Genomic DNA, 27,510 nt, shown 5'->3' on the forward strand with positions numbered 1-27,510 from the left:
TGTTTGAAAGGTTAAAAATGATGCTTTGCAAAAAAAGAACAATAACAATATTGTTGCTATCGACCAATGAGCATCGAGCAACGAAACCATCAGTTTTATAATAATGCATGCTTAATTTCATCAGCCACAGATCTCTGTCATCGCATTAGACAGCAAAACCCTGGAGAGAAGAGGAAAAGTAGAGAAAGCATCCTGATGGAGAGATTAACCCACAAACACGGAGAAAACACTTTAGAAAGGGAAAACCGCATGTGGCTATATTTGCTTGGAAGCTGCGTTTCGGTGTAGCACAGATAGACGCTGCATCTCTGTCAAATCTGTTTAGACGTTGGCGAATCTTCTCTAAACACATGTTTTGCTCCGAAAAAAAAAACATCTTCCCATGGTGTTGTTATCTTAACAGGGCTGCTTTCAGCATAAGTCAGATTTATAGCCGATCGCCAACATAAACATTGGCCGATCCGGAGAAAGAGTGTGAAGACGGGGGAGAAAACAACACAACAGACGTGTTAGAAGGGATGAGGGTGGAGGGGGAAGGAATATGTCAGACGTCAGGCATATAAGCACCATAGACACCAAGTGTTGTATTTGAGAAAAATACCAGAATGTGTCTGTGCATCCACGCTAGACTCATTGATGTGTTTCCAGTACAGTTTGGTGTATTTTGGAAGAGAGATTTGTCTCTCAGGACCACAAATGTGTAGGAAAAGGAACATCTGTTTGTAAAAGTGTTTGTCCTTGGCTTTTATTTTAATGACCACCGCAGCCTTGAGTGAGACAATAAACCTCAAGAGCTCCTGCTGTAAAATGCACTTTGAATCTAACAAACAAGGGACACAATAAAATACTCTCAATTAAAGGGATAGTTCACTCAAAAATATGTATTCAGCCTTATGTTGTTCAAAACCTGAATGTGTCTCATATTTCAAGGTAACACAAATTAAGATATTTTGAGAAACGTCTCGGTGGTTTTGCGTTCATACAATAAGTCAATGGGGGACAATGTTGTTTGGTTGGTCTTCAGAAGAAAGGATAACATGAGAATTAATAAATGATGAAATCATTTTTATTTTGGGGTAAACTGTCTCTTCAAGTTCAATAAAATCTGCAATCCACCAACAATCCCAATTTTTTACATTTGGTGTTGGAGGTGTAGCTCATTGCTAAATTAAGCATTTACAGTTTAATTTGAGTTTCAATGGGAAAAATCAGCACGACAGAGAGAATCCTGAGTGAAACAAAACTGGATATTTGTGTCTTTTTATAGCCATATGCTTTTTAGGAATGCACTTTTAAGCTGTGGGGGAATGATGTTGGATTAATACAGGGTCTTTTGGGGAAATCAAGGCCCTTAATGGTATTTCCAAAACTGGACAACATTCAACTGTGGAACAAAGTCAACAGACATGACAAGAAGAAACAGTTTCCATCTCAAGAAGATGTCACAAGACATCTCAAGTGTGCATAGAAACTCAATAAAACATTTGCTAATACTCAGACTCTGATGCTGGGTTATTTCAACCTGTTGGGTCAAAGAGAGAGGAACCCAACCATTGAGTGGTAACTGAACATTTGCCATTGTTGGGTCAAATACAAATACAAATATTCAGGGTTATATTTGGATTGTTTAAAAAAATTAAATTGAGGCATTTAGCAGACGCTTTTATCCAATCGACGGTGTATAAAGACCTTAAATAATGAAGAGTTAGGATTTTATTACCTTAGAATTAGCTATTTCTATCTATAAAACATACATTTTCTGACTGGTGGGGTGGCAAAAATAAACTGTAATATATTAATGTACATGTAAAATTAAGTGTTTTTCTCATAAAAAGTATTTTTTGACCCCATTTCAAAAAGACAAAAACACTATATTTTTACACTATATGTGGAAAATGTGGAAAAGAAATAATAGAAAAATTCTTACAAATTACTTGTTGTTTCTACAGAATCACTAAACGGACAAATCGCTCTTAAGAGCACGTTTCTTAAATATGTTATGTCTTTCAGCAAAGAAGTAAAAACATGACGCCACAATAAGCTTCAAAAAGGAAAGGGGAGAGTGAGCCCTTGGTTGCAGTTCTCTATCACTGTGCTTGTCGAATTTACAGCATAATCATAGCAGAAAAATGTTAGAGAAACGTAAAAGCAGATTGTCATAAATGTGCGTGGAGGGGCATCAAAGGAAAAAAGGTTGGGATCCACTGATTTACTAGCTATTTTCTGGGCTTTTTTTCAAACCAACACTAGATCAAAGAGGGATGAACTCAATCGTTGGGTTAAATCACCCCAGAATATGTTCATATTGAGCCAACAATGGGTTGAAACAAGCCAGTAAAGGTTCCCTTATAACCCAACAATTTGAAGTTTAGATACACGGTGTCATTTGCTACTTTAACAAATCATTGCTGTCCTTCCAAAACCTCAGATAAAACACTTTTCAAATAATGAAATACTGTGTTGTCAATGTTGACAAGTGCTTTTTAACACTTTTTATTGGTTATATCTTTGCAAAACACCGTGACAAACATCAAGGTAGACTAATAATAATGATATACGGCAAAATATAAAAATAACTAAATATGGATTAACAAGGTTTCAAAAGGACGGAATCGAAATCAAACTTTGTTCATATCACTTATAGTTATACCTCAAAACATGACTTTTGTTTAGGAGAGGTGCTATTATATTTCACAAGCAACTGGACTATTGATTTTCATCTGTTGATGTTTAAAACAGTCTGAGAAAATATAGACTTTGAGAAACCTAAGCCATAGATTATATCGATCTATGCATGATCCCTTATAAATGAAAGACAAAGCCAACACCAAACAACTCAGCTCCGTCAGCATTGCACAAACAAACCCAAAGTCACATCTTCAGAAAAGGCCGAGCCAAAAAACAAAACCATTCTTCACTAATTTTAGATTTCATTCCATTTCCCGGACACCATCTGCCCACGCAAAGCAAAACAACGTCACAGAGCTGTCGTTCTGTTTTCTCACAGGGTACACCCACAGAATTAACCTGCATCCCTTCAGGAAACGAATTAGCCGATGCCAAGCTCAATGTGGCTGTTGAGATTCACAACAGTTGAGACGAAAACAAGAACTGAAGCAGCAGACAGAAAATCCTCTAAATCCTCTGGATGTTCAGTCGACAGGAATTCATTGGCCGGCGAAGATAGAAATGCAGAGCGTGAACTGATGATGTCATGGAAGATGTGCTGCTGAGTGAAGGATTTGGAGACCTCTGAAAGCCCGTCCATGTTAAAGACACTTTGTTCGGCAACAGAGGGGCGATTCACTCAAATTAAATACAAGTTAATTGATTTACGACTTTCGGGAGATGGAAACGGGATGAATTTAGACTGTGGTTTTGAAAGTCAACAAAAGTTGATTAAATGGAAAGGTTATGCTTTGGGGTTTAAATAATGAAAATGAGCAAATGCGGTGTAAACAAAGTCAAATTAGAATGACATCATTGATCATAGAAGGAAAATGGATTATGTAATGCGACACGAAATGGAGATGGTGGCAGGCTGGAACGCCTCAAAAACAGTTTTGCAATAGTTTAATGACTCAGGTGACTCAAGATCATACTGTTAAGAGCGAATGCGGTCTGAAATGAACTTTACTGATAATAGGCTATTAGCACTACATCTTATATTTGCTGATGACATCATTCTAGATTCTTATTCTAGAAGATTATACAAAAAGAATTTGAAATGTAGATATCTTGATAAATACGACATTGCCATCGTGCATAAGTTTTAAGCTACTATGAAAACTTTACCTCACCATGATCTTATGCAAAAATAAATCGTTATAACCACAATACAAAGCTCAGAATGGCAAACAAAAGCAATGTGGAATGTATGGTGATTTATACTTCTGTATAATAAGGAACAACAACTTAGCTTAATAGGACAGTAGATAAGAGGTATGGATAATGCGGCAGGTCAATGCAAACTTCATTTTTCCAGACGTCCAGAATCGCTCTTATAGTCTCAAGAGAGTTTCATTAGCAGCTCAGCAAGATCTCCAAAGACCTCTATTCTCCTGCCAAGAGCTAAAGTAGATAAATAATAGATATTGAGAAACAGGGCTCTGTTCAGTCATTCACTCATTCATGTTGTCTATCTTTGCGTCACGCTTGAAAGAAAATGACAAATCAATAATCCCCCGAAATCCTCTTGGGGATGCTTAATGTCCTGCTTCAAAAAGCTTTGACGTTTCGTCTGGAATTGTTGATCAGCTTTACCTTATGAGAGCACCTGCAATTCCAGCGTAATGTCTTTTGCTAGCCATTCATTCAAGAAGAGGAATAGTTAAACCCTGACCAACCTTTCGAATTGGTTTAAGAATGCATATTGTTTCATTTGACAAAAGCTAAATACGTTGGCTGGCTCAAATTTAAAATGAGATGCAATGAAGAGAGATGGATAAACCTGTAAAATTGGACCTGGTTCATTCGATATATGGAGCCTCGAAAACACTGCCAAAACACAGCCAAAGTTTACGACCAAATAAATGTTTCTCTGAAACTATTACACATCTGAAAGACTGCAAATCCTGCGGCTGTATGTCTGACAGGCCTAAAATAAGGAAACTTTGATGTGCAAAAAGTAAAAAAGAAAGTTAGAAAAGGTGTTTTTGAGTAGTAAAACATGTTTGGACATCTAATGTTTTCAGAATACTGCTGCGTTAAAAAGCCCAATACTGCTGTATAAGGTCGATTTTTTTAATATAATGTTTAATGTTTAAAGTATTCGCATTGACCAAAAAACACATACACTTAGAAAAACCACAAAATGTATCAATACAAACCAAAAAAAGAAAACAATGCTGCGATAAGCTGCAAGAAAAACAAACAGAAACGGGTTCGTGTCTTTGTCTAAGTTTAGCCGCCTGATGTGAGCCAAAGGACTGGTATTTTTCTTCACTTGAAAGAGACGCATTTGTGTCAGGATAGTTTATGTTTTACTTGAAAGCCTGAATAAGTGAGCTATTTCCCCATCCTGTCAGACACATATTTCTGATAGCATCTCTCCCTGTACCTCCGCCCCTCCAGGATCCAGCTCTGTTTTACAGCTGTGATAGTTCACCATCCAAATGATCTGTTTGTTTTAGTTTGACATGTACACCCCCTGTACATGTACTGTGTCCGCAGCAGTCCATCGCTCTTCTTTTTCACACCGAGGCTGCTGGGAAATGTCTGCGTCACCAAACAAGATCATTCTTTTGTGTGATTGTGCAAAGATTTTTTTTCACACTGTGTGTTTTATAGAGTCCAAAAGGATTACGTGGTTGTGTATAGGTTAGCACTCAGATGAGACTCAAGCAAAGCACTAAATTCCCTGCATCGCTTTGCGCCCCCCACCCCACAAATAAAAACATATCATTATTTAGAATTTTGATGAAACCAAAAACAAATTGTGTTATTCAATGATGGAACATAAATACTTTTGGTAGGTGGTCTTATTTTTCTTGATTGCATCAAATTTCTGATAAATGTATATATTCCATAAAATGCCACTAAATCTGTGGCACCCCTGGATCCATCTTGGGGCCCCCCAGTGAACAAATGCCCTAGAAAGTTCACCCGTTCTGATATAGACACAGCAGTCTTTCTTTCGTTAATTTGTATTGACAAACTAAAAGGTATGTGGTTTTGAATGAGCCGTACTTGGTGACGTCTGTGGGGTCTCTGTCAATAAAGCCATATTTTGGCAGATGTCAATCCTCACACTGCACAACAAAGGGTAGCAAAATGAAAACTAAGATTTCAGATTAATTTAAATAAACGCATGTTAGAAATCCACTAGACTCTTAAATGGGATAGTTCACCCAAAAAGGAAACTTCTGTCATCAGACTCACTCTTTTGCCATTTCAAGCCTGTACAAGGTTTTTCTTCTGCAAAACACAAAAGAATATATTTCGAAGAATGTTGGTAACGGAACAGCGACGGTACGGACACAAAACCAATGAAGTGAATAAGAACCATTTCTTTTCTTTTTTCTTTCTTGTAGACCGTTTCATCAGACGTGTGTGCCGGGACTGCAGTTAACTCCCAGTCTGTGTTCAGCTAGTGTCTAACTATAACTATTTATACTTTATTTATCTTAAAATTACGTTTAAATATGAATTATTATTAATATAGCATTATTACAATAATTGTATTAAATAAACGATTAGTTGAATGGGCCCTCTAGTTTGGACACATTTATAGGTCACGTATCACATAATTCACATAATGTGCACATACTCAACGATTTCCAACAAAACACAGACATATGACTTAGTGACGACACAGGGATCCAGAATTATAAAAAACGTGTTAAGACAATGTTAAGTATAAGAATCCAAAGAACTGAAATCAATTTATTGAATTTATTCAAGCAATTAAAACATTTTAGTGTAAGGATTCACATCTGTTTTTTTTAACTTGAACCAATGAAAACAAAAGATAGTTATTTATTTTTTAATTCGATCAAGTTATAAAATAGCTTACCTGTAGCTCAGTGGTAAGAGCATTGCGTTAATAACGTAAGGTTGTGGGTTCTATCCCAGGGGATTGCACATACCTAAGTGTAAATACATAGGTTACTCGAAAAGGTTACTCGAATGTTAGTCGCTTTGGATAAAAGCGTCTGCCAAATGCATAAATGTTAATGTAAAATAAAGATGTGAATCCTTACCCGAAATATTTTTAATTGGTTGAATAAAATCCTTTTTTCAGTGAACCTTTTGCGAAACAGAAAGGTTCTTTGGATATTACATGTTCTTTATGAAACAATTCAGTAAAAATTGATTCTTCCGAGCGCCTTTTTTAAGAATATAGATTTTTTTATATAGAATAACTGAATTCAAAATATAAATCTTTGATGGCACTGAAGAAATACTTTTGTCTCAATGGTTCAAAAAAGAAAGAAAGATTCCATTCCGAACCTACACAATAGGTTCTTTGTTGTGGTAAAAAGTTATTTAGTTTATAAAAAAGAAAGAATGGTGATCATAAGAAACTTCAAGTCAATGATTCTTCTCTGTAAGTGGTTCTTCTATAAGGCATCGCAGTAAATGACCTTTTGAAGCCTTAAGAGTGAAACAGAATTAATTCACAATTAATGTGCATTATGTTTACAGGAACTACCACATATACCACCTTACAATTAATGAAGACATTTGGTATAAGTATATCTTTTTCTTATGAAAACTTTCTGTGCTACTTTTAAACATCTCCAGGAATATAAAAGAATTAGCTGAGGGAAAAAAGTTTTTAGCCGTGCACTCAAATTCAGAAACTATAGGAATACCAATAATGAGATTATTTAGACTACAAGACTTCTAACTTGAGTGCAAAATAAGTGCTGAGCTAAATTTATTTGTGACCAGGTCCGATTATGTTGTGACTCAATGGTGCCCTCATCTGGTAGTTGGCAGCAATGTCTATGAATTGGGAACAAATATGAGTGTTTAAAATGTTTATTGTTGGTCTCTGAACATTAGAGATGTATTTGTTATATATGAGGTTAGAAGTTGAATTGCAAAAACTTCTGGATATTGTTAAACAGAGTAAAGTATTACACAAAAGTGTGGCATGTTTCAGATCCCACACAGAAACTTGGTACCCATCACATTTACTTAACCAGCTGTTCAGTTTTCTATTTACACCTTCATACTGTTCACAACTTTTAAGCTATTGCTGATAATGCAAAGGGATGTCAAATATGAAGGCGTTATTGAAAATCCTGTGTAAATAAGAAATGACGAGCACAACTCGGCAACAGTTCAGATCACATTTAATGATTTTCAGTCATGAGCAGATTCATATAAACCTTTTTTCTATGGTTTCGCTCTGGTCAGCTTCCACGGCAACTCTCGCTTTTAGCCACAAAAAGTCGCCTTACACACACAAATATTTTAACAGACTTTAGTCTAAACCAGCTGAAGATCTTTAAGAGAACTTCTACCATCAGCTGTTAAACACGAGGGCAACTGGGCAACAGTCAAAACATCCAAACTAACAAATAACACAAATTCAGAATGTACACAGCAGTCGCAATGTAAGACACTTTTTTAGAGTCCTGGCAGGACTTGACCAGTCTCCCTATTGAACCATCTTCTAAAGTCCATTTCTTATGCGTTCGTGAGCACCGATGTAGTTTGTCTTAAAAGAGAAACCGATGGAATAAAAAATAAAACATTGATCTATAACACCGCTATGTAACTGGAATTAAAGGAACGCACAGCTCAATAAAAAATACACAGCATTAATAAAAATCCAAATAAATTCACAACGATCAAGATCACATCTGAAGTGTTAAACTGATAATATCATATTTTTTTCTTTTCTTTTCTATACATAGGTTAGGTTATGATAATAATCAATAATCCTTCTGGAATACACAAAGCCTAACAGTCAAAGATGTGAGAGTAACAACAAACATCCACAGTTTTAAGATCATGGATTGGTCTGTTGTCGCTTCCATGTGCACATGTAGAAATTTGACAAAGCAGTCGTTTGTTTGAAAGGCAGTCGTCAGATTTGGGGTAAAATGTCACTTTTTTGGACAACCAGAACACTAAAGAACTCAACAAAAAGTGCCTCCGTTTTTTAATTTAATTTCAATAAACTTTAACGCAAAAAGCTGTTGCTAGTGTTGAAAAAAAAACTGCATTGAATCTTCCGTCTCATCTAGGTAGTAAACTAACACTGTGTCTACACCGGATGCGGCGCAGCATAATGCAACACAACAAAAGACAACAAAACCCATTAGAACCTGTTGTAATTTTGTTTAATGCGACGCAGCACGACAATCCCATTAGAACGAGCCGTGTGTCTGGTGTAGACATGGTGTAAAGCTATTGAGACAAGCTCAATCCGAGGCAAACAGACTCTTTGGCACATTATGTGACTGGCAAATTTAGACACCACTAGGGTTTTTGTAATCCTTTTCTGCCCACAAAAACGTCTTCAAGAATATGTATTGCCGGTTAAGACACAAGGCAAAGAAACATACACGGGCAATCAGAACTTTGCACTTTGTACCAACTCGGATACGGTAACGGACACATACACGAGTTGAAACAAGCAAACATTCCCTAATTAATTGATAACAGATAAAAGTGCATTGACATATCAACTCTCGAGAAACATTCAAACTGATGTAGTGTAGAAAAAAACAGCATTCAGCTAAACCACACATTTATGTTGGATCACTAGAGCGCCCCCCAAAAAATACTTTTAGTATTTAGCAATGCGTTTAGTCGTAAACCTCTTAGGCCCTTCCGAGGCAAATTCTTAGAAAGCTTTAACGTCATTAACAAGCAGGCATTTTTAGACAGCTGTCTCAGCTGTTTCATTTGGACATTTGAAAGGAGCAAAAAGCTGGAACTGGAGCAATCCAAGGTCAGATTCGTCAAACCATCATGCAAAACTTGCTTTGAGTGAGAACTAGCTTATGTGCAAACACGCTACAAAACAATGTGCTGTACGAAATGGTAACGAAGGCATAAATTGACTACAAATGTTGGTCATGTGCGAAAACGATACGTATAACTCAATGTGCTTAGCTTATTTCAATATTTAGCAGCAACTGGTTTTAGTCGAATCTGATTGTTGAAATAAAGAGTGAAGAATCCGTCATAGACCGTGGCCTTCGAGGACGTGCGAGACAGGTTTGTGGAATCATTAAAAGAGAAAACGGGGCATTTAAAATTTAGTTTTGACCTGAAAGCTATCTGTCATACAATCACTTTGACTAAATGCCAGAAAAAAAAACAATTTATGGGGCAAACGCCTTTAAGTGCTATATAGTTAATACAATCTATAATATGAGTTTAACATTGTGCCGTTTGATTGCAACTCTTTGATTTGTCGACATTTTATCAAATGTCCTGCTTTGGGCATGGGGCGTCTGCTTTTCTAGACATTCAAAAAGCTTGGAACGTCACATTACACGGTGACCTTTCCCTTGACTTTAATTCTGATGCTTAAGAGCCAGAAGACAGATGAGAGCTGCCATGGCAACAGACCTACCTCATGTCTGTATCTGTAATGTAGGTCAGGTTAAGTGGGTCGGTATCAGAGATTTCACATCTCTACTTTTGATCAAAGACAGAAATCTTTCTCGGATGTGTAACAGTCAGCAACCAAACAGACAGCAAAGGATATGATCACTGTTGATGATACGTTCACGCTTGTATGTGGAAGGGACACTAATAAGCGGGGGAGGAAAGCTGCTCTGCTGTGGTTTGCGGTGCTGCGCTTGCCACAGGGGGCGCTGATGAGGCATGGGTTGGGGAGGGCGTAAGTATGGAGGCCGCTGTTGGTGTGGCTGTGGGGTCTGGGGGCGGCATGGAAGGGGTGGCAGTGAAAGTTGTAGTGGAGGTGGAGGTAGCGGCTGGGGATTCAGGAGCGGAAGTGTCGTTCACGGGCGGGTTGGTCTTGTTGTAGTTGAGATTTAGGATGTGCTGCTGTAGGTGCCTGATCCAATCTTCCTGTACAGAGAGCGGCCCGTGAAACTCCACGTCACAGAACCTGAAAGAAATGAATGATCTAGTTTTCAATCACAGCTGTAGAAAACACTAAAGACATTTATACGTTTATGCTAATATGTGTCATTAGCTATGCCACATGCTAACATCAAGCGCCGTGGATATTAAGGTCTAGCGTGAGGGTTTTCTTTAGCTCCATTAGTTTGGCACATGTCGTTGCTCCCTATGTTGAGCTGTGCAAATACAAGTTTACATCAGTTCTGATGCTGCCTATGTAGGGCAGCAGACTGCAAGGCAGCACACTAGGTTTTGGGATATGTCAAATACACAAGAATCACTCACCGGCACTTGAGCGAGTAAATTTTACCCACGAGTCTAACCAGTGGCGTGGATGGAGGCTTTGGCACAAGGGAAGGTACAGTACTGGAGCGAGGTTTTGGGGGGCCGCTCTCTCTTTCTCCGCTGTCAGTATGCGAGGGATGTTTAGGTGGCCGTCTCTCAAATCCTAAAGCGGAGAGGTAGGATAAGTTTGTAAGATAAAACATTATTAGGGAGAAGAAAGGAAAGTTGGGTTCTGACCTCGTGGTACGCGCACGTTGAGTTCACTATGTGCCACCTGTGCGTGTGGAAGTGTGTTATTGGAATGACGACCGTCAGGCTGTGGAATCAGGCTGTGCTGAGAGGAACTCACACTCCTGCTTTTCGGCTCGGGCGCCCTTATTGACAAACCCCAGGAAGAGCTGTTGGCATCGCGACCCATCGCTCGCTTTTGGGGCAACGTGAGAGATGCCCACTTGGACACTGAAGGCTTGTGGGAAACGTGAGTCGTATGGTCAGAATCACGGGATGGCAGAAGTGTAGAATTGCACCTCTGCAAACATGTTATAATCGTATTATTGTTTCAGATTGATGGCCACTCTTGAATTATCAGTATCAAATCTAATTGAAACACAATTAACAAATGATGTTGTGTAAAAGAGTTTTAAAGACATGTTTATTGACTGGCATGCATTCACAATGTTGCATTAGATGTCGTGCCTTCTTTTGGGTGTAACGGGCTCCTTGCGCGTAACTCTGCTGCATCTCTGCTGCCTTTTGTGGCCGGCTGCGGATCCAGGCGCTCAGCGTCTCGATAGGCGAACCATTGACACACCACTCCGTCACGCCAAACTGCCGCAGATGTGCTCGCGCGTGACTGGCCAGAGCCTTTCGGTTCTCAAAGTAGAACCCACAGAGTTCACAACTGGCATCTAAATAATAAACCAACAACATGATGAATCCATATTGTTCTTTTGACCTGGGGTTTTCAAACAAGAGTCCGAGGACCCTTGGGGCCAGAAGGGAGTGACAGGGGAAAGTGAAAAGGATAAAAAAGTTAAATATGCTAGAAATATTAGGGTCCAAATAAATATCGAAACAAGTTACTGAAGATCCAAATAAACATTTAAACATGCTCAAAATAAAAAAAAGTTAATAAGTATGTATGCAAGAGATTGAATGGAAATAAAATAAGAGTAAAAACTATTAAATTATATAAAAAATAATAATCATCATCTAAATATAAAATAATATAATAACAAAATCTAGTATTTAAAATAAAAAATATATTTGATAAAATTTTATTAAAATAAAAAAATGTAATATATAAATAATTTATATATTTAACAGTGGATTACAGTAGTGAGCAAATATATATACAATGAGGGAAATAATTATTTGATCCCCTGTTGATTTTGCCTGCTTACAAAGAAATGAAGGTTATATCATTTTTATGGTAGGCTTATTTTAACTGATAGGTACAATATATATAAAAAAAAAATCAGAGGGTTTTTTTAATATAAAGGTTATACATTTAATTTGCATTTCAATCAGTGAAATAAGTATATGATCCCCTACCAACTAGCAAGAATTCTGGCTCCACAGATTGGTTATGTGCCTATATGGACCCCAGATTATTCCTGTCACTTTAAGAAGGTTCTCCTAAATCAGCTTGTTATGTATATAAAAGATGCCTGCCAACAGAATCTATATCTCCCATTTCAACCTTTCCACCATCATGGTCCAGACCAAATAGGTTTTATAGGGTGTCAGGGACAAGATTGTAGACCTGCACAAACCTTGAATAGGCTACAGACAGAAGATCATGAGAAAGGATAAAGATCAGCCCAGAACTACACGGAAGAAGCTTGATAATGATTTCAAGACAGTTGGGACAACAGTTAGCAAGCAAACCATTGGTAACCCGCTATGCAACAACAGATTGAAATCTGGGCTTTTTTATCTCTGCTATGGTCACAGGATGTCTTCACCACATTGAGGGGCTGAAGGACGGGCCAGTGTACCTTAAAATCTTGGACGAGAACCTCCTTCCCTTAACTAGATCACTGAAGATGGGTCGCGGATGTGGATTTAACATGACAAGGACCCAAAACATATTGCCAAGACAACCAAAGAGTGGCTTAAGGAGAAGCACATCAAATGTCCTAGCCAGTCTCCTATAGAAAATCTGTGAGGGCGCCAAAACTTTGCTGAGCGACAGCCAAGAAACCTTAAAGATTGACAGATGAGTGGACTAAACTGTATCCTGACACATGTGCAAACCTGGTGACCTACTATCAGAAACGTCTTGCCGCTATGCTTGCCACAGTACAAAGTAAATTTTTCTCGTGGATCAAACACTTATTTCACTGAATGATATGCAAATCAATATATAACCTTTATATAAAAAAAATTCCCCTGATTTTTTTTATATTCTGTCTCTGTCAGTTAAAATAAACGCACCATAAAAAATATAGACCCTTCATTTCTTTGCAAGCAGGCAAACTTACAAAATCAGCAGGGGATCAAATAATTATTTCCCTTACTGTATATCATGTAACCTTTATACAATGTAACTAAAATAATTACTAATTTTAGATTTATAAAATAAATTTTTAAATGCATAAATTGTGCTTTTTAAAAGATGTCTTTTTAATAAAATTTTAGGATTGGGATTCCTCACATAAGGATGTTCATACTTAGATGTCCATGGCATCTAAAAGATTATTGTAGACTCTTCTGTTCTCTAACCAATTTGATTGTCATGGAAACTGCTACGGAACTCAGAATCTGGCCTTTTTTATTTATCTGAGAGTTATACTTTTGTAAACATCACGGCAGTGAAAACAATCGTCTAGTTATTGGAAACAGTTTTCTTACAGACAGAAACCAAATAAGGATTCATCCAAAAAAGACACTTACCCATGTGGACCATCCCATGCTTCTCTGAAGAGACTTTACTCTTAAAGGAATAGTCCTGCGGGGGAGGCGAGAAGTTTTTAGATTGGATAGGAAGTGACTTCTCTCCTGACACTCCCTCCTCCCCCAGCATCTTCTTCTTCAGAGGAGTCATTGCAAATAGCTTGGTCACAGGTAGGGTGGGGCACAAGCTCACGGATCCGAGTCCGTGCTTATGGAGTCGCGAACCGGAGTGGAGAAGGTTGAGGGGGGATTTGCGGGAAAGCGCAGGGGAATGATAGTTCAATGAAACCCCGCCATCCTGTCCCGGTTCCTCTTTAATGCCTAAGATGACAGACGCAGGGGTGGTTCCCTGCCTCCTCATGACCTCCCACAACGTGTCAATGGGCGAGCCGTTCACGGACCATTCTGTGATACCCATGTGCCTCAGGTGCGATCGGGCGTGGCTCGAGAGGCCTTTGCGGTTCTCGAAGAACTCGCCGCAGAATTCACATCGGATGTCACGGGAAGGTTCCTTCTCCTGGGTCATGACTGTAGGTGGAAAGCGGAGAGAGGCAAAAATAATTTAGTGAGAAAAAATGTATTCTGTTATTAGTTAAGCTCTCAAATCAACAACTTACCAAAGTTTATTGGATAAACATCGGAACTGTTTGAACCGGAATGTTGTGGCTCCGGGCTGTAACCTTCATCTGACCCTTTCATGGTCACTTCTACAAGTTCGGGCTCTGGTTTTGGCTTGACCATTTCCACTGCTGGGGAAGAACTGGTTGTGGATATCGAAGGAGACATTTTTCGGATGGTAGGCTGGTCCTGGCTTGGCGATTGAGGGAAGTGGTAAGGCAGACGCCCGAGACTGTTTCCACTTGGGGAAGAGGAATGGAGAGTGTGCCGAGTGAGCGGAGAAGAGGGGGACTTGTGGGATTTAAGAGGTGTGATGGACGGTAGCCCTCGACGGACTATAATCTCCCGTAGCGTGTCGATAGGAGAACCGTTGACGGACCATTCGGTGATGCCAAGCTGGCGCAGGTGGGAACGGGCATGGCTGGAGAGACCTTTGCGGTTCTCAAAAAGTTCTCCGCAGAATTCGCAGCTCACATCTTTCGTCGGCTCTGGTGGACGCATGAAGAGAAACGACCATCATAAGCTTGTTGATCATGGGTTAATACAGCTTCAAGGGATTGTTCACCCAAAAATACAAATCATTTTCATAATTTCCTCACCCTCAAACCTGTTTTACTTTCTTTCTCCTGCAGATATGATTTGATATGATAAGACTGTTGGTCACCAAACAGCACTGGCTCCTATTAACTTCCATTGTGTGAAAACAACACCACTGAGAGATTTCTTTGTGTGTATAATATCTTTTTGAGTGTGTTTATGTTTAACAGAAGAGAGTGTCATATACAAAAGACGACAGAATTATTTTGGGGGGTGAACTCTCTCTTTAACATAGTGAGGACGGAACTTACAAAATGTAAGAAAACCAAAAAGTTGTTACCTATCGGGAAGGGCATCGCATCTCCGCCACCAAAACGAAGAACCTGAATAGAGGAAGATTTCAGCTTCTTTGCAGGTGGCCCTAACAGGTGGGCAGACGGCGAGGTAGCTTTGGGGCCGATGTTGGTCTTCATTGGAGTCGTTTTGAATAGGATAAGACTAGAGGCGAGAGGCATTTTAGCGGAAGAGGTGGAGGGTAAAGTGGAAGCCGCGCTGGTCTTCTGAGACCTCAGGTCTCCAGGTGCATCCGAGAGAAAAGAATTAGCTTTGTGCTTAAAGTCATCTGTCAGGATGAAGCGGTTGAGTAAGTCGATGGGGGAGCCTTTGGATTCAGAGTACTCGATTCCGAAATGGCGCAAGTGGGCCCGAGCGTGACTTGAGAGGCCTTTCCGTGTTTCGAACCAAGCACCACACAACTGGCAAATAATGTCTTTGGAGTCCATCTCCATTGCTAGAAAAGAGAGAGTCAACAAAATACAATTATTGTCCAATTAATGCCTTAAAAGTTAAATCAAACCTGGGTGGCAAATAAAAGCAACATACACAAATACGCCACCCACCCAACCATCACTTTTAACCTTAAGAGATTTCTTACTTAGATTCAAAGGTGCATCCGTGTCTTGCGGTGCCCAAAACGGTTTGTTGGGACTGGAGAGGTTCGTGGCTTTGTTCTTTCCCAATGTTTTGTGTTCTTGCGATCGCAGCGGGGAAGACGCAGGAAGCAGGGAAGAGATGGGAGCTTTTCTAAGCACCGGGGAAGGCGATCGCGACTTTACAAATGGAGATGAGGGCAAAGAGCCGGCCGCAGAGGAAGCGGCTGGGGGAGAGGAAACTTTAACAGATGGGCGCGCGCAGAACGAGACGGTAGGCTTGTTGTCCTCTTCGGTTTCAATATCTTTTGTAGGGCTGGGTATAGTAAGGGTATGATGCTGGGGCGTCTTAGGTGATGCCATGGATGGAGGAGTACCAGTGAAACGTGCATCCGTGGCACGTTCTTTGGCGATCTGGCGTAGGAGGTCGATAGGTGCCCCACTGTTCTCTGCCATACCGATGCCTAGCTGTCGGAGGTGAGAACGTGCATGGCTAGACAAACCTCGACGTGTCTCGAAGGTAGCACCACAAAATTCACATTTCAATAAGCTGGAGGCTAGAAGAAAGCAATACAAAGGTGGTTGAGTACAATTCAGTAGAATAAATTGTGGTGGACAAGGAGGTAATCTGACAGGTGAAATGTGATTCATTTTACCTATAGTGTCTGTCTCTTTGGATCCAGGACTCTGTTCCTGAAAGGAGAACAGAGATTTTTCTCTTGGACTTGTGGCCGACTTATCTGTAAGGTTTCTTTTGGCATCCTCTTCTTCGTCGTTGTCATCCTCCCCCTCCTCACCACCTGAATAGACAGGATTTTTTTTTATTATTCTTCAGATTCTTAAACAACCAGCAAAGGCTCGAAATGATTGTTTACCAAGATGTTTTCTAGCTGGTTTTATATCTCACGATTATGCACAAAAGACACGATAATTTTAAATCCTTCCGTGCTTTATAAACTGAGATTTATTAAATAGAGGTCTGCTGCTTAACCCAAGCCTGACGGGATAGGACAGGTCACGGGTCAGTTTTTCAGGTATATCTTTTTGTGTCATCGTTAATTCTATCCTTAGTGATTATTATTAGATTTTATTAGTTTTTATGCTAAATAAGCTTTAAATCTTTGAGACAGCACCAATGCATTGTAAATGTGAATCTGTGTTTCCGAGACTTTAAAAGATAATCAGTCTGACGAGAGTTTGATCATGAAATCTTTCTTTTACGGCCCGGTTTTAGACCCTTATGAAAATTAAATATGATTTAACTATGGCAATAATTGTTTTTTTTTTATATTGGTAGTAAAACAAGAGTAAACATTAATTTACTCTGATCTCATCCCAATACAAAAGTACGGGAAAGCCTACTACTTCTCAATTCACGAAATTCATGTCATCATCACTATGATGTGACCAACAAGTTGTATTTGTTAATGCATTCGTGAACATTAAATAACAATGACCAACTCAATAGCATTGTTTTTTATCTTAGTTCATGTCAATTTCAAAATTTAATAAAACAAAAAGTGTATCTGTTAACATTAGTTAAAGCACTAACATGAACAAGTGTGTTTGCATTGCAATGCTTGAAAAGAGTTTGTGTTTTTCCCATGTCAACAAATACACATTCATTGTAAAGTGTTACAAAAGTAACAGTAAGTTCCCTCCTAATAACAGGATCTGAAGACGCTACAAAAGAAACAAGCATCAATCATACTTTGAGTATGAATGAGTTTCATTCTTTAAAAGCAACAGGCTCCTTACAGGTTTAACCAAATCAAACACCGAACACTTGAAACAAGAGCTTATCTGCTTCTTTGAAAAAAATGCCTAAAAAGACAACTTTGCCAACTTAGTTATTTATTTCCCCCGAGGGACAATTCAGAAAACGTACAACACACATGTAACGTTAGCACAGAGGTTGATTTCTTCACTGCTGACCTTGATCCTGTCAGCATATTCAATATCATAAGCTTTGAATGCGTCTACTGCTGTGGGCGTTTCTCTTTCTGTCATCCGATCTGAGACACAATTCTCGCTCCATCAGCCCTTTTTCTCCCCAGAGAACGAAATCTCCCTTCAATACTTATACATTGAGTAGAAAACGAGTAAAACACGAAAATGCACCGTTTGATAACTTGTTCGACACAAACAGACGACGTAAATAGCAATGCATATCTTGCTTAAATAATTTTGAGGAAAGAAAATGACAGCGCGCGCGCGCACGAAAAACAAGAAAAAAGCGCCGGCGCGTTCCCACATCAAAACGCACCTCAAGTAAAATGGCGAAGCCTAATTTGGGTGATCGTAAGACATAAATGACATTAAAAAGATCAGTTTGACAGCGCGTTTATTAAAGTATCAAAATGACACGTAGCTTTACTTCACAAAGTGCGAAGTCCTCAGCGTTTGAGGGAACTCGTCTTCAGACGTGCACTCTGTGACTGGACCGTCTGAGACCATTTTGCTGGCATCTGTGATTTAAACGCGCAAGGGATGTGACAGGGGCTTGTCTTAAATGTTAACACGATCGCGCCCCATGCAAGCCTTAAAAGTGGGAAAGCCCGGTGCACATGCATATCTCATGCATCCCCATGCACGGCGCGGAAGTGCATGCACTCACCATTCAGCGGCCGCAACGCTTCGGACTTACAGCACCTACAGTCCGACAATTTTTCCGCTATTGTTTGTGTCTGCGGGAAGGTGGGAGCAGCCATTTTGCCCCGCACACATGCACTAACGCACCGAGGCGTGACGAACCGAATAAAGGCGGAGACTGGGATAAATATTAAAATACCAGACTTCAGTATCATTGATGCAATGAGTCGATCTGCATCATATAAAGGACTCTACACTTTTACAATTGACCCTGAATGGATTTGTGACCACAAAGCAGGTGATGTAACGTAAATGCTGCCTTTTTTGGCAAGGAAGAAAAGTTAAGTACGCAGTATCCTCTTCATGTAAGAAGACATTCATCAAAATTATCCTTGCAGTATTTTCCAGTAAGATTAGATAAATATTGCTGCCAGAAAATACTTGAACCGTCCAAAAGTCTGAGTCTGCTATTGAATTATGCATTAGGCCTACTATCATGCCAAGTGTTACCTGGGGTATCAAACCCATGACCTTCTCTTCCAGTTGAGCAACAGGTACAAAATATAAAACGGTAACAATATATCCATAGAATGTTTTTTTTTAAGAAAAGTCTGAAATTATTACTCATACTTTAGTCTTAAATAAAATAAACTTTTTGCAGCATGAACTTAAACATGAACATTATGCCGCAAACTTGATTCATGAAAGTTTGTGCAAACGTGCTTTGTAATGATGGCGAGATCAAACGCAGTCACAATTTTTTAGATACCATGTTCAACAGATTATTATTTCTTTATTTCTTCATTTGACCTTTTCTATTAAAAAAAGTATTTAGTGATCAGTGTTTTCTGTCTTTTATATATGATCTCGTTCCACTGTCTCATTTAACATATACAAAAATGATATGATGTATTTTCTATAGTCCATTATCAAATACAACAACTACCAAAAACCGTAACATAGCTCATAATTTTAACTTTCAACATCTATGACAAATCAACCCACTTACCCTCCTCTGCTTCTTTCATGTTGTGCTTTTCCTTCCAGTGCTGTTTTGGAGAATCGGCGATGGACTCTGTGGTGACATTCTCCTCATGTTTCTCATCGTGTTCGTCATCGGAGTTTTCATCTTGGCTTGACTGAAGTGTGTGAGACGGTGTAGGCAGGACAAGATTTGGATGCTTGGCAAAGAGCTCCCGGAGAATATTAATGGGGGAAGCTGTGACTTCCCAGTTGGTGATTCCGAAGTCTCGGAGATGGGCACGGGCGTGACTGGAAAGACCGGCCCGGGTGTCGAAGCCGGCGCTGCAGAACTCACATCTCATTACACTGAAGGTTGAGGGATCAAAGTTGGCAACTAGAGGTAAGGAGGAGGGAAATTACAAAATAATGTTATGGAACCGATCTGTAGTGAAAGACTGACACGTTAAACAACTGCACAAACATCATAAACAGTTATCCATCTTAATTTACTTGTGCCCTCACCTTTTTTCTTCTTCTTTTGGTAGGAGAATTTCTTCTCAATGGCATTGACCTCTTCTGGCGAGATGAAGTGCCTAACATTATAGCTCACACCGACACGGTTCAGGTGACCTCTTATATGATTGGCTAGTCCAATGCCGTTGTGGAACCGATCGGGGCAATAAGGGCACTTTCTTTCCACACTTTTTGACAACCCCTCACCATCTTCATCATCCTCCTCCGTTAATACACCAAAAAGACGATTAACAACATCATCATCATCTTCATCATCATCATCATCTCCCTCTAATTTAGTGGCAACCAGCACGTCTTCCTCACACTTGCCCCCACTATACGATTGGTCTTTGTGTTTGGGTTTGTCCTCTGGTGGATCAAGCTTTTTGCTGCTCTGCGTTGATGACAGGCCGGCTTGGAGATCCACAGCATTGGCAGGTGGCTTCCTTCCTGGGGGTTTAAAACAGAGGAACCAATGAGAACTTTATTATTGCATGTCAAGGGGGTCAATCGTGGTCCTGATAACACTGTTTAACAATATCAACTGCAAGTTCACACCAATTTTTTGCATGATTTAGTGGCCAAAAACAGACAACATAAATACAAATTCAAGTTTAATTTTCCTGGCTGCAACCTTTAAAGGTCTCTGTGGCTCACCCATCATCATGTTGTATGAGAGGGGAGTTTGGTGATCAGAGCTGTCAGACTCTATGAGGACGAGGGGCAACTTGTTTCTGAGTTGGGCCTGTGACCCTTGCAGCCCCAGCCTCTCTGCTGCCCCCCGGAGGCTGGCCGTAAACCTGCTCTTCAGCTGCAAGGCCGAGGCAGGCACCTCCACAGGGTCTGCAGGAGGAGGGACCAGGTTCAGATAGGGATGAAACCTGGGAATTCAGTGCCAAGCATGGCTCATTTGTGCTTTCTGGAATATTAAGGGGACTTGCTTCCCTCCCAAGTATTGGTCCTTGCTGACTTTGGCCACTTTTTAAGCAGCACAGCGAAAAAGTTTTTTAAAGGAAAAACATGTTGATAAGAAGAGGTTGTTCTGAATACTTTAGTCCATATAATGAGTTTTTCCCATTGAGGATGGTATTACTGTGCACTACACTTAAATGGTAAGTTCATCCCAAAATCAAATTGGTGTGATTTTTTAATCACCCACATGACGTTAAAACATGATTGGAGATCTCCCTGCGTCTTCAGAGCACAAACAGAGGTTTGAATTAGGTGACATCTGAGAGATTTCCAGGTCTCATCATAGACATATTGGTTATAGTTGTTGTCAAGGTCCAGAAAATAACAAACGTAGATAATTATATTGGACCATCCACCCATAGTGGCTCAATTGTTTTTTTTGAAGCAACACCAATTCCTTAGGTCCAAAAACAAACCAAAATAGCGACTTCAATGGATATATTCTCCTCTGTCATGTCAGTCTATGGGGCACATTCACGAGAGCACTTCGACGCCGGGAGGTCTCATAACATGTTTAACGTCATGTGGGTGAAGAAAACACACAAATTCGATTTTGGGATGAACTTACCCTTCTAATGTCATTGACGACTCAACAGGCACACCACGATAACACAATCATGGCATACACATGCATCACAACACTAAAGACTAGGGATGTAACAATATCTCTTAGTGTACAATAATACCTCGGTATAGCATCCACGGTATGGTATTTATGGCAATATTTACAATTACAAATGATGACTTGGAAAGGTGCCATAAGCATGCTCTTTTCTTTATCCTCTAATCATAACTGTTGCTTAGAGCAGAGACCGATACAGAAAGTAGATGATAGGTCGGCCTGTCAAATTGTGGGTGGGCCGGAATAATTCGCATCATTCTTTTAACTGGAGTAATTTTTAAGAAAAATTGATGGACAGCTGTCAAGGCCCACCCGTAGCTCCGCCCCTGGCTTAGAGGTATGAGCGAGAGTATGGGATGTTTTATCTAAAATTCTGTATATAGGGGCCGGAAGACCTATCGTTTCATACAGTCATTTGACCAAAGTAATATTCAGACAATTTTGCTATTGCCATTACACGAAATCAATATTGATACATCCCTACTGAAGACACACAAATATGCATTATTCAGATATATACTGAATGAAAATATGATCTGTCATATTTGTTATAGTTAACAACACTATTAATTAATTTATTAACACTATATCTGAACTAGTCTGCAATATGGTGCAAATTCTGTAGATTAAGTGTTGATGATATTCTTGTTTTATGTTGGGTTTCAAAGAATAGACCACACAAAATGTCAACACTAGTCCAGAACAAGGTTATTATCGTTTACTTAATATATTATAACATTTCTATTAAAATTAAAGAAAATATAGGCCTAAATATTATTTAAAAAAACGTAAACTATGTAGTAAATGAAAAGTAGAAATGTTATCAGAGCAATAAACTAATAAAAAAATATGTTAAAGCTGAGGCACTAAAATTACTAACTGGAAATAAATAAAAACCAAAAAAATAAAAGTTTGGTTTGATTAAAATGTGAACACTGCCGCCGAACCCTTGGGCGCACCAAACAAGCAGACCGAGACCCATCTTTTCAGCACTTTCAAATGAACTCTGAACCGAACCAAAAACTGGAACTGATAATATTAAACCCGAATCAAGTGATATTAAAGCAATAAGCCCCAAGAAGAGGTGGGTTACAGTGTATTTTTAAACAGCATTGTGAAAAAGCCTGTAGCTCTTATATAATGCACAGTAACCCACTGCTTCTCGGGGCTTATTGCTTTTTTAAAATAGTTACTCCACATACTCAGCAAGGTTTCATCAATTAAAGTAAATAAAATTATATTTATGTGGTCAGCCGTTATATATCAGTGTATTTTATAACGACTTAGAACTCCGCTCAGCCAATCAGAATCAAGGACCAAAACTGACCGTTTTATAATTGGTAATATAAAGGAGTGTTTATTAGATCTGTGCTTGGCATGTAACAGAGGAATTTCTGGCACCGTTTTGACTGCTTAAAAAACAATTCATGAGGTCTTCGCGAGTTACCGGCTTGCTAAAAATACCCTCATATGCACAGGCATACACTGAGCATGTATAACCCAGCACACAGCATTGTTTTGGATGTCTGGTAAGTTGTGTTTTAAAATATAAATCATTTAAGCTATCCAATCACGTTGCGACTTGACACTAAAGGTGTTAGGTTCGATATCGCTGTTAAAATGCCAGTCTGAACGATAAGTGAACCAGGACCGCATTTATTTTTTGGTCCGGACCAAAATAACCGTACTATAAATATGAAGGCACCCTTATATTAATCCAAAATGCAAATGCAAGATATAGTGTCTTTTCCTCTATGTCTCATGTACAGCTGCTTTGTAACAATGAAAATTGTAAAAAGCGCTATATAAATAAAGTTGAGTTGAGTTCCTTGGGATCCCTTAAACTGCTAGCACAACACTCACTAGTTTTGGTGCTGCTTTTATTATGTCCTTCTATTGTCTCACCTGTTTTGGAGCCTTGTTTTGGATCATGATCAGGTTCTGGTATCTGGTTCTCTTCGGTCTCGTTTAAGATTTGAACCTGTTGAGTCTGGTTGGACTTGGGATCCAGTCTTGTGCTTGCCCTCGTGCGCCCCAGCCTCCCCCTTGCAGCCCGGGCAGAGCACTTGTTTACTATGCTCTTGAACGCCACATCCCTACGCCGTGGAGCGACATTTTTGCGAGGATTTTGAGGTGAGGACATGAAAGGCGGACAGACGTTCTCTTCCACAGGTTCAACCACTGCTGGCTTTTCTGTTTGGCTTTCTTCTTGGCTTTCACCAACTGTTTCTGGATGGGTGGTTCCTTTGTCAGGACTCGGCTCTCCTTGAGTCGAGGGATTTAGTGGGGCTTGTGAAGGTCCAGGTTGCGTTTTTGTTTTCTTTGAAGCTCGAATGGGGTACCTCTTGCCAAAAAGTGAGACGAGAGTTGTCGCATCGCCCCCCGAAGACTGACCCTGTCCTTTTTTGCAGGACCTCTGCTGGAAACGAGGCGACGTGCGATATACGCCGACCCTTGTTCTAGTGTTGTGTGTCTTGGCATGGTCTGCAAGCTCTTGTGGCACGTCACAGCTAAAGCTGCATTTCAGACACACGAGTTGGCCAGACCCGACCTCTGGTGACGCTTCCATGATCGGATCGGATGCTTTACTGCAACTAGCTTGCTCCGCCGCTCGTGTTTCCCTCTCGTTTAATTTCCCAATCTCCTCCAGGATTTTCTGCCGTGATTCCTCGTGGCACTTTTGATGATCTAGCAGCGGTACCTGGTCCTCAAACTCCAGTCCACACTCTACGCATTCAAATCCGCTTTTAGTAGGATGTCCACTCCAAGACTCTTTCTCTCCGCATTGCAATTTCTTCCCAGACTCGCCTTGACCATGTTCTCGCATATGTTCCCGTAGATGGTCTTGTTTTTTGAAGTAAATGCTACACTCCACACATGTGAAAATCTCTTGGCCACCCAGATGGCTCACAACTGACTTCTGCCTTTTCTGTACCTTCTTTTCCTTTCCCCGGTTCAACTCCAACATCCCTCCCTCAACATCTTTGCTCTTCGTGAGCTCTTTTGCTCCTGAAGGTTTAACCCTGGCCCTTCTGCCGGCTCCTGTTGTGCGATGCCAATTCCCCAGTCCAGAGAAAGGTCTCAGTATGGCTCGCTTTTTCCTCCGCCGTTGGATGAAGGTGCAGTGCGCCCAAGGTCCGGGTGGTGGGCTCTCGGGCTCAGAGTCACCTGGGAAGGTATATACGTCTGGCTCTTTGGTACTTGCCTTTACCAGCCCCTTCTGATTATGCTTTCTCAGGCTATCTTCTTTAACTTTTTGGCATCTGTCTTTGGGTATAACATCAGGCAAATGGCTCCCTTTGTCTTGTTCAACTGTAAGCGAAGGTTTAAATTAATTTTTATGAGTTAGTGCCATTGATGTATTATTGCTTTGAGACTGTTATGCATTTATTACAATTTTTTCTTTTTTCTGTAAGTTTCTGTGAGTCTGCAGTTGTTGGATTCCTATGTGTTACATCATCATCTTCCAGTGCGGAAGGTATGATGTTGGCATCAAATAAGTGCTCCACAGGTTCCTGGCAAAGATCAATGTCAAGTCTGCAAACAGGAATTAAGATTGAAAGTTTGATTACAGCCGGATCTACAGTATATACCCATCTTCTCAAAATATACACTACCTTGAATTCACCTTTTCAATAAATCGATTCTTCAATATAACTGTACATCTTCATCTCACCTGCTTTGCTGTTGTCCAGAAGTTGGACTTCCTGGGCTGTGAGCAGCCAGACCATGAGGGTTAGAAAAGTGCTGAAGTTCTTCCTCTGACATATATCACAGGAATCCACACAGGAACACAAACAATAAACGCATGACTTAACAGGAAGCTCACAGTTATATTTACAGCGTGTAGACAAACAACTACCACAAATATTTTCACATAGACACATTTCACACTACAACCACAAAATATTCAGAATGAGACTTTTGCAAATGCTTGACTCGAGTCGCTCTCACTGTTTTATGATTAAGACACACATGTATTTTTTATAGACACAGATGAACTGCAGAGACGATTACCGTCCAAGGTTTCCTTCTCCGAGTCAGAATCCCAAGTGAGAGATGAAGGGAATGATGACGACCGCAGGCTTCTCTGTTCATTTCCACAAGGCTCCAGTGTGGGGAACAAGCATTTTGGACTTTCGGGATCTCCGCTGCTATCATCCCTCTCCAGAATGCCACTGTGAGATAACCCTCCCTGTGAGTTCAGAGGGTTAAAACAAGACCAACATTACATTACATTAAAATTGAAATTAAACGTTGCGAGATTCTTACACCGTTGAAAACTAATTCGGTTCTGAAATGTAATGACGATAACACTGCGGTTCAAAAATAAACACGGTATCACACTGTTACGCATCTGTTACATTGATATAGTTTATGCAAAGATTTTCAGTGTCCATTGGAAAGCTGAATCTTTACTTATATTGTTAAATAAACATATAGAGAAAATCGAGTTAGGGATGTCTTCCTGGGGTCTTACTTGTACCAGTAAGGTGCAGTTGAGTAAGGAGCTTGATGTTGACGGCACCGCTCCCGAGTCGGACAACAGATCAAGGGGGTCCCGGGTCGAGAGGTCATCTTCAGGCTCCATGGTCCCTTGATGCATTGGTCTGGGCACAGCTGTTGTCCACCTCTCCTCGCCTACATTGGGAAGAGAACATCTATTTCTGCAGCGAAACACAAAAGCTATTTTAAGAAATGTCTGTGGAAGTCGATGGGGGCTAGTGTTGTTTGGTTACCATTGTTCTTTCATTTACATTTAGGCATTTGGCAGACGCTTTTCTCCAAAGCGACTTACATTGCTTTATCCTATTACATGGCATTTGCAATCCCTGGGATCGAACCCACAACCGCATGCTCTTACCACTGAGCTAGAGGAAAGCTTTCAAATATCTTCTTTTGTGTTCTCCATTAGACGGAGGCACGGAGGTTTGGAATAAAATAAAATATTTCTTACTTCTGGTTTAACTATGGGTTTGATATTGATGAAGAACCATAAACATCCCCAGAAACTTTCTGTCGCACAAAAGGAAGTGGACATTTTTTGTACAGGCTATAAAAAGGTAAAAAAAAATATTTAAGAACTGCAGATTGAAGGAACCAAATGTTTCTCTGGCATCGCCACAAAGAATCTAATAAGCACCTTTACTTTTAAAAGTGGATACTTTACTGCACCAAAAATAGCATAAGAGCTAAGAGATGCATTGCATTTATACTCCAAACTGGTATCTAATTTAACATTCATCTGCAGTTTAAACTCCTCCTGGTATGTTTTAACGTTGTTTATTAGTATTGTTTTGTATTTATTTTTGACATAATTGAGGCGTTTTGCCTGTATTTAAATGCCACAGTCGTATGGATGAAAATAGGCTGCGTTTAAAAGCCGCTCGTCTATCCAGAGTCGGCATGCGCATTGACATGTTACGACTTCATCTTCTCACAGATGACATGCGTGACATGTGAACATCTGTCTGGATGCGCGAGCTACGGATGTTGTAACACTCACGGAAAGCGGCCTGTATTTGGATTCTTCCGAGTCCAATCACATCTCTTTCACTCCGTGTCCTTTATGGTTTCAAGTGGCATGAACACCCCGCCGCTTATAGTGCATGTGTGCGTCGCACGCGTCCCTCGAGTGCACCGGGGAAAGCATATATGGTTGGTTAACGGTGAAGACCGTTTTTGCTCACTAAACACCGGACTCCATGTTGTTAGTTTCGGGGGGATGGTGACGTTGATGGGGAGGGGATAGGAGTTTATATATCGGCGACGTTGTAACTCTTTCGCAGCAGGTCGCGAGACGAACGCCACCTGATTAACGCGTAATGACGCGGCTGCGACGCACGCTGGGCGAGAATGGAGGTATCGTGAGAAAATGTTGACAACATTTAAACAATCTTAAAATACAAATCACAGTAAATTAAAAAATCAGCGACACCAAATTTACGAGGTTAAAAAAATAAAACCTTAACAGAATACGGTTAACAAGATTCATTTCAAGGCAAATTAAAATGTAATGTTTGG

The 27,510-nt window shown here is 40.0% G+C and overlaps 1 protein-coding gene across 4 annotated transcripts; it reads right to left on the bottom strand.

The window, feature by feature from the left end:
* Positions 1-7,785: 7,785 nt before the first annotated feature.
* On the bottom strand, positions 7,786-27,481 carry wizb (WIZ zinc finger b). 4 transcript variants are annotated; one of them, XM_056752861.1, is made up of 17 exons: positions 26,993-27,481; positions 25,973-26,127; positions 25,504-25,681; positions 25,163-25,247; positions 24,881-25,023; positions 23,392-24,798; positions 19,902-20,342; positions 19,426-19,773; positions 16,481-16,624; positions 15,830-16,381; positions 15,236-15,685; positions 14,358-14,846; positions 13,741-14,268; positions 11,539-11,750; positions 11,080-11,371; positions 10,843-11,005; positions 7,786-10,543 (listed from the first exon to the last, which is right to left on the bottom strand). In XM_056752861.1, exons 2-17 carry the CDS (start codon positions 26,090-26,092, stop codon positions 10,222-10,224), a joined length of 5,874 nt encoding a protein of 1,957 aa, XP_056608839.1. In that variant the 5' UTR covers positions 26,093-26,127; positions 26,993-27,481; the 3' UTR covers positions 7,786-10,221. The 4 variants fall into 4 exon arrangements, with proteins under 4 accessions (XP_056608839.1, XP_056608837.1, XP_056608840.1 ...); XM_056752859.1 differs by having other exon boundaries at positions 25,967-26,127; XM_056752862.1 differs by having other exon boundaries at positions 25,163-25,379; positions 25,967-26,127.
* Positions 27,482-27,510: the final 29 nt, after the last annotated feature.

This window comes from Triplophysa dalaica, chromosome 7 (genome assembly GCF_015846415.1).
Source record: "Triplophysa dalaica isolate WHDGS20190420 chromosome 7, ASM1584641v1, whole genome shotgun sequence".
In the NCBI taxonomy this organism is placed as follows: domain Eukaryota; kingdom Metazoa; phylum Chordata; class Actinopteri; order Cypriniformes; family Nemacheilidae; genus Triplophysa; species Triplophysa dalaica.

Bases quoted from the DNA above. Each gene is read 5' to 3' on its own strand.
- wizb (XM_056752859.1), bottom strand. From the start codon at position 26,092: ATGCATCAAGGGACCATGGAGCCTGAAGATGACCTCTCGACCCGGGAC. The intron at 15,686-15,829 runs GTAAGAAATCTC...TCTCTTTTCTAG, and splicing joins GGATGCACCTTTGAATCTAA to CAATGGAGATGGACTCCAAA. The intron at 14,847-15,235 runs GTAACAACTTTT...TGCGTCCACCAG, and splicing joins TGCGATGCCCTTCCCGATAG to AGCCGACGAAAGATGTGAGC.